The sequence below is a fragment of the Asparagus officinalis genome, chromosome 3 (genome assembly GCF_001876935.1).
Source record: "Asparagus officinalis chromosome 3, Aspof.V1, whole genome shotgun sequence".
In the NCBI taxonomy this organism is placed as follows: Eukaryota; Viridiplantae; Streptophyta; class Magnoliopsida; order Asparagales; family Asparagaceae; genus Asparagus; species Asparagus officinalis.
Window position 1 is genome coordinate 2230358 of NC_033796.1, and position 9347 is coordinate 2239704.

Genomic DNA, 9347 nt, shown 5'->3' on the forward strand with positions numbered 1-9347 from the left:
GGGAGATTGTTAAAATCGAGTGTAGATCAAACCTCTGTTCTAGCGAGGTTTAACGGAAGCAGGCGAGCACAAGGTCTTCAGGCGAAGCTCGAGCAGGCGGATTCTTCGTGCAGGCGAGTTTTCGAGGCTGGCGGATTTCACGCAGGCGAGCTCATGGGCGAGTTCTGTCAGACGGATCTCGAGCTGGCGATCTTGTGGTCGAACCGCTGCAGGCGAGATCGATATCCAGTCTGTCGACAGCCCAGCTAGGGTTTCCCTATAAAAGGGAAACCCTAGGGCTCGAGCACAGTGCAGCTTTTCCTTTTCTCTCTCTTCGATTCCAGGCGGCGGCGGCAACTGTTCCCAGTTCCTCCTCGTGTTCGTCTTCAAGCGGCGGCGAAATTTTTCCCTTCGGTTCTCTTTGATCTCCAGCACCTCTCACGTGATTGAAAGGTTCAAGCGGCGGCGAAATTTTTCCCTTCGGTTCTCTTTGATCTCCAGCACCTCTCACGTGATTGAAAGGGGGGGTTAAAGAAGAGGGAAATAGAAGAGGGGTGATTTAAGAGGGGTACTTAAAGGAGTGGGGGAATCTTACTGTAGCTACAGTATTAGCCTTAGAATTTATTGAGGAATCTCAAGTTTGAGATTCGCTCTTAAATTGTAATTTCTTGTTAAGATTAATAAGAAATTTATTGTGTGGTTCCCGAGGACGTAGGTAGTTGCCGAACCTTGTTAAAACTTGGTGTACTTTTTCTATTCTGCGTTTCTGTTGCATTAGGGATTTCGGCGTTAAATTCCCAACATGGTACGGGGGTGTGCTAGGCAGCACTGATGGAAATCAGCTAATAGTTATGTATTATGTGTGTATAATTAATATTTGTTCCCAACAAAAGGCATATAGGCATAGTCCCGCTATGAGAATTAAATAAAAGTTAATAACAGTTTTCAAATAAAAAGACACCAGCTTTATTTCGGATGCAAGATTAAAAGTTTTAACCTATCATTAAATACTTCTAGCTGTTGGTGTATTGATTTGATCCTAAAATAGACTGAAACCCACCGAACAATTCCAACCCTTTCTCATCACATTTCAATTACACTGAAGGAGATTCGAATATATATACAAATATAACGTTCAGACAACTAACAAAATACCCAGCAAATATGTTTGCAATTTCAAGAAATTATGAATACGAGGCTGACCTGCATCTCTCGAACATCATCTCCTTCCGCTCCCTTCCTCAAGACTCTCCTATCTTTCGAAACCCTAGCCTCTTCAAACACCATCTCCTTAACTTCCCGAACATTCTCCTTCTTCTCCTCGCCCCGACCCGAAACCCTAACCTCTTCAAACACCATATCCCTGACATCAGCATCCTCGGCAAGCAACGGCCGCGCTCTGATCTCCGCATCGACCTCCTCCATCGCTCTCCCGCGCTCCAGCGCCTGGATCCTCGCCCTCAACGCCGCGATCTCCCGGATGAGGGACTCTCGTTCGAGATCGCGGCAACCGCGAATTCTTGCTGGCGACTCCAATCGAGCTGCTCCTCCATCCGGAGCAAAACCGTTGGCTGCCTGCTCCGGAGGCCAGCGAACCTCCTCTCGCTCCAGGATGAGGAGGAGGAGGAGGAGGGCGGGATGGGGGAGGCTCTGAGAGGAGATTAGGGTTAGGGTTTTTGGCGGATTTGAAAGGGGGGGACAAAACTGGATTTTGAGGCCGGGGGCGGTGGAGTCGCGGGGAAGGGAAGGAGGGAGAGTGGAGGCTGAGGCCATCGAGAGAGAGAGAGAGAAGAGGGAGTGGGGAATTGCGGGGAGTTGTGAAGGGATCGGGAGAGATATTATTTTAATAGCTATTTTATTTTTTTAAAATTATAAAGGGATCGAGAGGTAATTAATTCATTTGGTTTTTTTTTACGGTTTTACGGTGGCGTTCATCTGCCGCGACGCGTAAAAAGGGCAAATTTGTAATTGAATAAATGCAACGGTGTGAGTACGCGTATGTCTCTGCGTAAATTCTACGCTTATCTACGCTATTGAACATAGCATACTTACTCTCTTTAAAAGTACGAGTTTGGAAAATCTTTTTATGGTCAATATTATTCTTAACTTTTTTAAATATTACATTATTATCATAATCTATTCTAATTATCTTATCTTTTTTAAAATGGTAACTAAACGATTTATCATATTCATAATGAGACTTGACATGTTATTGGATAAAAACGATATATTTCATATAATTTATATCATTTACTTATTTAAGTTCGTAGAGAAATCTAAAAAACATATGCTAGCTAGCACTTAAATATTTTTAGACTTTGTAAAAAATATTCTTTAAATTTTTAAATTATAAAAACACCCCTACAAATTTAAAATTTTATTAAAACATCTTAAAAATTATAAATTTTACTTATTTCAATTCGGTGAGAAATCTGAAAAAACATATGCTAGTGAGAAACTAAAAGTTTTATGGCTTTGGAGAAAATATCTTGTAAATTTTAAAAATTGTAAAAACATCCTTAAAATTCAAAAATTATAAAAATACACCTTAAAATTTTCAAACCTATAAACACACTAAAAACCTACAAATAATACAAACAACCCCTAAAAATTTATAAAATTTACAATAAACACACTGAACTTTTTACAAATTATAAAATAAAACCCTCAAAATTATAAAATTTACAAAAATCCTGACAATTTCTAACCTAACAGTGCATTAAAAATATAGGAATAACAAATATCCCCTACATAATTTATAATTTATATAAAACACACTTAAAGTTTTAAAAATTACAAACGACCCCTTAAAATTTAAATTTTACAAAAACACCCTGCAATTTTAAACTCATTAGTAAATTAAAAGCATATGAATTATAAAATAGCCTATAAATAATTTACAATCTGTAGAAAATGACCATATGTTTAAAAAATTACCAAAACCCCTAAATTTTATAATTTATGAAAAAAACATCATGAGAATTTCTAACCTATAGACATTAAAATAAATATGCAAAATTACTAACAACCCCTAAAAAATTAAAATTTTGCAAAAAATATCATATTCCCTTTAAAAGTATAGGTTCACGAAAAACTTTTTATGGTCAATATTACCCATAACATTTTTAAAAAGAACATAACTAATTAAAAATCTATTAAATTTAAAATTTAGTACATTGCAAATTACCCCTCCAAAGTTTAAAAAATTTTAATATTTTTTTTATTCTTTCATTTCAATGTAATGTTTAATAGTTTTGTGTATTTGTAAATTATAAGATTTTAGGGTATTTTTCTACAATTTTTAAAACTTTTAAGGGTGTTTATTTTGTAGTTTTCTAAATTTTTATTGTGTTTTTAGTGTAATGCATAGATACTTCACTTAATAATGATATTAAAAAGTAAGTTATTCTTAAGACTATTAGACTATAGTTAAGTGTGCACATCACTATTCCTAGGCAGTATAATTTATATATGCAAAAAATTTCAAACAATCTACATAGTGGTTAAAAATATTTTTACTTAAATGTACTATTTTTTATAAATTTTATTTAATGTGAACCCACCTGAATTTGACTGTGGTCATCATAATTTTAATATGTTTGTTTGATTGACTATATATGTGTATAGATCATAAATTACTTTACTTTCTCACATGAGCTAATATTTGACGTTTAATAATTTAAATTATTATTACTTTTAAATTTAATATAAAAAGGAGCTTTAATAACATTTATTTATTTACCTACATGATAATCCAATCTCAATTCCTATTTTTTGTTTGAGATTTATTCTATAGTTACAAGTATTAAATTAGTAACTAAAATAATAATTATTTATGCTTAAATTAGGATGATTGTAGTTGGTCACTCACTATGCTTAAATTAGGATGATTGTAGTTGGTCACTCACTATGAAATTTTTATGAAGATATACACCTTACTTTCTATAGCTATTTGGATGATTGTAGTTGGTCACTCACTATGAAATTTTTATGAAGATATACACCTTACTTTCTATAGCTATTTGAACTACACATGTATATTTTATAAATTAGTTGTTAATTTGACATATTAAATTATTTTTCCTTTGAAGAAATTTCTTCTTTGACTTATGGACTGTGTAATCACTATATCATCATTTTAACGTAGAAAGAACCTCACTCTAAATGGTTTCAAGTCAATGTTTGAGTTAAACCGAAGTATATACTATTGCTACTATGTGTATATATTTTTTAAGAAAAGAATGTCAAAATTTTTAAAATAAAAGAAAATATTCTAACATTTGATATTATAAAATCAAAATATAGCCAATTGAGTGATTAACAAAAAAGAACTTACATCAGAAAAACGTTAATAATAAGATAAAGAGGAAAGGTAATGACACTGCCAACAATACTACAAATAGCAAACTACAATGTAAAGTTAACATATTTTGTGGAGACCACCTGATGGCTATAAGCATTAAGGTTTCCATATATATACTTTATAATTTATTAAAAATGGTCATATAATCTTATATAATAAAATTGATTCAGTACTGAATAATAATATCGTTATCAGGGTAAATTCTTCATGAACCAATATGTTCTTTACGATATATAAGTTATGCACTCCAATTTATTGGGTCTTTATGGAGCCAAAAAGTTTAAATACGACCCTCTAACATGTTGTTCTCACAACAGCAAAATCCACTTAGCAGCTGTGGATATTTCAGATGAGTTATATGTCTTATATACAATATAATTGCCCTAGGCAAATGAGTTATAATAGCATTTTTCATTCACATCGTTTGGCGTAAGATTTGATAGGGACATTGCATTAAAGAAAAAAAATTATATCTAGAGCTCATGGCGAAATATATCATAATCTCCTTGCTCTAATTTCGCAAGAAAATAATTCTTCATATTTTTAGTTTTACTTCTATGGTACAGAAAATGAGCTATAAAATTGAATAAGAATATTTTATAATATAAATATTAGTGAAATCACAACTAAAAGTTAACGTGAATATGAGTCAAACCACAACTAAAAGTTTAACGGACATATTGCAAGTAAATTCATATACAAAATTCCTTTGTGCATTGAATAATCACCCATCTTTTGAAGACTTTAATATACTAATAAATAGAGATATTGTACTAGATTAATGTGTTTATAACTCACAAATAGTAGATCACATGGCCACAGACTGTGTTGAAGGAAACAATGACAATATTTTATTTGAGAGAAAGATTATTGAGTTAATGATCAATCCAAAAAAAACATTATTTTCTTTTTTTATTTTTACTCTATTTTTATCAATTTAAATAATCATGATATTCAACCACGTGCATTGCACGTGCATCTCAACTAGCTTCTAAAATTGCCTGTGTGCGTTGTTTAATTGGTTTTTTTTTTTCAGATATATGGCTAAAGTAAAAAATGTTTTTTTTATTTTATCTCCGAAATCATTTTAAATCTAATTTGCCCCTCAAATTGGTTTGTTTTTTCAACATACCCTCCACGTTAACCGGCTTCAAATCTCTGACCGCTTTTAAGGATAAATTACCTTTGCATCCTTCTTCAATTATTTTTTAAAAAATCAGCAAATATAAAACTATGTAAACTCTAAATTCAAAATCATAATAAAAAAAATATGTATATATGATCATCCAAAGAGCCCCGGATCCTAATCGAATAGGACAAAAATTAACAATTGCATATCCACCCAACCATCAAAGAATACACACCAGTGTGGGTCAAATCCAGGGTGTTGTCAAGGAACGGTGAAAGAGCAAATTTATCCTCGATATCGTTGCCAACCGACACATCGGAAAATCGCAATGAGAAAAATCAGCTAACTTAGTTCACAAAAAAATTATAAAAACTAAAATAAGGGATTTTGCGATCAGTCGGTAAATATTTTTATTTTTTAAATTTATGTTTTATATCAGCCATCAGAAATTCGCAAAGATGATGATGACATTTTGACGTTTGTCGGAGATACGCTTTCGTCGCCGGGGAAATGGGGTCGGTGGTCGGTGGTCGGGAACTTCCTGGTGGAGAAGGAGGCGAAGGCAGAGGTGAATGTCACTTCCACTTCAGGAGGAGACGACGCATTGATATGCTATTTGGAGAGTAAGGAGGAATCTATTGTCAACACGTTCTAGTTGACTAGTTCAGTAGCCTGATCGTCTCCCACTCCGGCGTCTTCTTGCTGAAGAAACTCCCCACCACCCTCTCGTTCAGTAGCCTGATCACCTTCGGCGACTTCACGCACCTCGGCGTCTTGTACTGGTTCACCGACGATCCATGAGACACGTACAGGCCCATCAGAGCGTCGAACACGCCGCACTCGACCACCCTGATCTCCAGCGGCCCGATCGACCTGTCCTTTCTCCTGCACTGCCTGTAGACAGAATCAAGCGAGGCCTCGACGACGGAGCAGCACTCCTCAATGACAGAGGCATCGACGGTTGTGGTCGAGGGGGAGATTTCCCAGAAGAGGACGTAGTGGTCGGGGATGGAGGAGTTGTCGGCGTAGCTGGTGTACTCTGTGAGGAAGAGGTGGAGGGGGTGGAGGAGGCGGCGCTTGGCGGACGTGATGGCGTTGAGGAGGTCATCCTCGTTCGTCTTGTCAGTATCGACACTGAGCACAACGTTGCGGCGGTGGACGAAACGGAATTGTGGGGCGGCATTGTGGAATCCGGCCACCTGAAGGATGTCGCCAACCCGGTACCGGTACAGGCCTGCAAGGAAAATACGAACATGTAGGCTAAATTTTAATTCAAATCTAACTCAAAGAACTATATATCAAGTAATTCTCATTCATTGCATAAAATAGTACTACAGTAAAAATTTTCAATTCTAAATTGAAATGCACAAATCTAACGGCCTACTAATCTAATTGGACATATTTCTTTGATGTATCATTAATGCAAAGATAAAAGAACTAGAACGTGTTAGCAATATATGCATATAAAAATAAGCCTCACATATCATAGTATAATTTCAGTTAAGATTTTTTATTTAGGAAATTATTATTATCGTGTGATGATTAATACTAAATATCTGAAATGTAAATTCCTAATGTCACTTTGAACAAATAGAAGACAACTAGAGGTGTACATTGGACAAATCCAATTTAATGGTAATTTTAGTTTTCGAATGATTATTTATAAGGCAGAGGGATTGGATGGGCTTTAATTGATGGGCCAGCCTGTTAGGTCTATTGTGTGTTAAAAAGATAACTAACTAAAAATAGTAGACAGGTTATGACAACTGGGGATGTAGCTCAATGGAAGAGTACCAGCCTTTAACGCTTGTTATCGGGGATCAATACCCCGCATCTCCAAATTTTTTTTCCCCTAAAAAAAAATGACAAATAGTGGATTAGCCGCCTCTCTTCGCGGCAAAGACGGACGTTTGTACTTCGTGATGGGCCATGGCCCATTAACAATGGGGCTTCCGCTGCCCAACAGTAACATGTTGTGCTCATGAGAGAAAAAAAAAATATTTTGGGCTGTTTGTTCCCATCTACTTCTTTATTACCAAAGGAGAACAACAAAAAAGCTAAAATAAACAGTAACCAATTTAAAATTTCAAAATTATCTTCATTCATACTCTCTACTATCCAACCAACTTTTCACACAACCTTCTCTCTCCAATAACCAAACAGTAACTCCCACAATCAACGCATGTTCTCAATTCAAAAAAACCAACCTGTAGCTCCCACCTGCTTCTTTTCAATCACCCACGTTCTCAACCCAAAAAAACAACCTGTAACTCCCACCTGCTGCTTTTCCTTCAAAAAAAAAGTGATGTCGAAGTCGGGGCAAGCGAATTGAAAAGCCCCAGAGATGTTGACTTTATAAGCAGCCTTTCTCACTCTCCCTCGCGCTGTCACTCATGGTTCTCTTTCGCTCCGCTGCGACGCTCAGTTCATTGCCGATGTCGCTCATGTCGCTTCTGCTGCCTACGACACACTCTTACTCGGCCGCGGACTGTTCGCCTATGCGAGATATGGGAGCAAAGGGTCGATTCTTGGAGGTCTTTCTGTTGCCGCCTTCATGACTGTTGCCTACTACTTGATGCAATCGCCAGAGACTAAGGGCTTGTTTGGATTGAGGGGAATAAGGGTGAAGGGAAGTTAGGGGAACCATTCACCTCCATTCACCTTGTTTGGGAACACTTAGGAGGTGAAGTTAATTCAACCTAGTTCCCCTTGGTTCACCCCCTAATAGTATAAAATTTGTTACCTCCCAAATTGGGGGTGTAACCAAGGGGAAGGGAACTCCCTTCCCTTCCCTTCTCTCAGTTTCCCTTAACTTCCCTTCAACCCCTACAAATCCAAACAGGCCCTAAGCAAGCGGGCGATGTCATTGCATTTGGAGCTGCTTTCCTCTTTTATCCTGTCTTCGGCATAAGGTTAGCATCAACACGAAAGTTTATCCCGTCTGGACTTTTGCTGCTCATTTCTGTTGGTGCGTTAACTGTGTTCTACTCCGCCTATGTGCAAGATAAGATACCACAAGATATTGGTCCCATTTAGTCATAATTTGGATTTGGAACTTTTTGATTGGTTGATTGATTGGGGATTTTGTTGTAGATTGTTGCTAATCTTTGGAAAATGTATTTTATTTGGAAGTAGGCAAATTTGTGTTGGTGATATGAGATTTAATGGGACTATTACAAGTTAATGAGAATTGAATGGTTTTTAGATCCTAACCTCAATTATTACTCAGACAAGATTATATGCTTCAAACAAATATTACCCTCAAAAGAGAGTTTAATCTATTTACCAAAAAGCATGACACGTGCTTACGCATGAAATCTTTATTACCATTCTTTTAGGCTGTGATCGATAACCTTTGATAAATTGTGTCAGGTCAGTGTACGTTGATCCAATTTTGTACTAAAACAGACTATAACTAAACTAGAGGAAGGGTGGTTCGGAAAAGAAACAATTTAAAGGGCTATTTTTGGCTTAAGTAAAATTTCGTCATTTTTTGCCATGCTTTTTACGAAACAAGAAAAGCTCAAAACTAGATCAAGGTCAGTTAAGTTCAGACCCTGTTTTAGGGCTTGTTTGGATTGAGGGGAATGAGGGTGAAGGGAAGTTAGGGGAACCATTCACCTCCATTCACCTTGTTTGGGAATACTTAGGAGGTGAAGTTAATTCACCCTAGTTCCCCTTGGTTCACCCCCTAATAGTATAAAATTTGTTACCTCCCAAAATGGGGGTGTAACCAAGGGGAAGGGAACTCCCTTCCCTTCCCTTCTCTCAGTTTCCCTTAACTTCCCTTCAACCCCTACAAATCCAAACAGGCCCTAAGCAAGCGGGCGATGTCATTGCATTTGGAGCTGCTTTCCTCTTTTATCCTGTCTTCGG

At 36.5% G+C, this 9347-nt stretch overlaps 2 protein-coding genes across 2 annotated transcripts; both read right to left on the reverse strand.

The window, feature by feature from the left end:
* LOC109832489 lies at positions 772 to 1752 on the reverse strand. Its single transcript, XM_020399843.1, has one exon. The coding sequence runs from the start codon at positions 1750 to 1752 to the stop codon at positions 1156 to 1158; it is 597 nt and encodes a 198-aa protein (XP_020255432.1). The 3' UTR covers positions 772 to 1155.
* On the reverse strand, positions 6131 to 7917 carry LOC109832491 (indole-3-acetic acid-amido synthetase GH3.17-like). Its single transcript, XM_020399844.1, has 2 exons — positions 7845 to 7917; positions 6131 to 6705 (listed from the first exon to the last, which is right to left on the reverse strand). The coding sequence occupies exons 1-2, from the start codon at positions 7915 to 7917 to the stop codon at positions 6131 to 6133; spliced, it is 648 nt and encodes a 215-aa protein (XP_020255433.1).

Coding starts and splice junctions, on each gene's coding strand:
- LOC109832491 (XM_020399844.1), bottom strand. CDS start 7,917: ATGAGCGACATCGGCAATGAACTGAGCGTCGCAGCGGAGCGAAAGAGA. Junction 6,706..7,844: donor GAGTGACAGCGCGAGGGAGA/GTGAGAAAGGCT, acceptor TTTTCCTTGCAG/GCCTGTACCGGTACCGGGTT.
- LOC109832489 (XM_020399843.1), bottom strand. CDS start 1,752: ATGGCCTCAGCCTCCACTCTCCCTCCTTCCCTTCCCCGCGACTCCACC.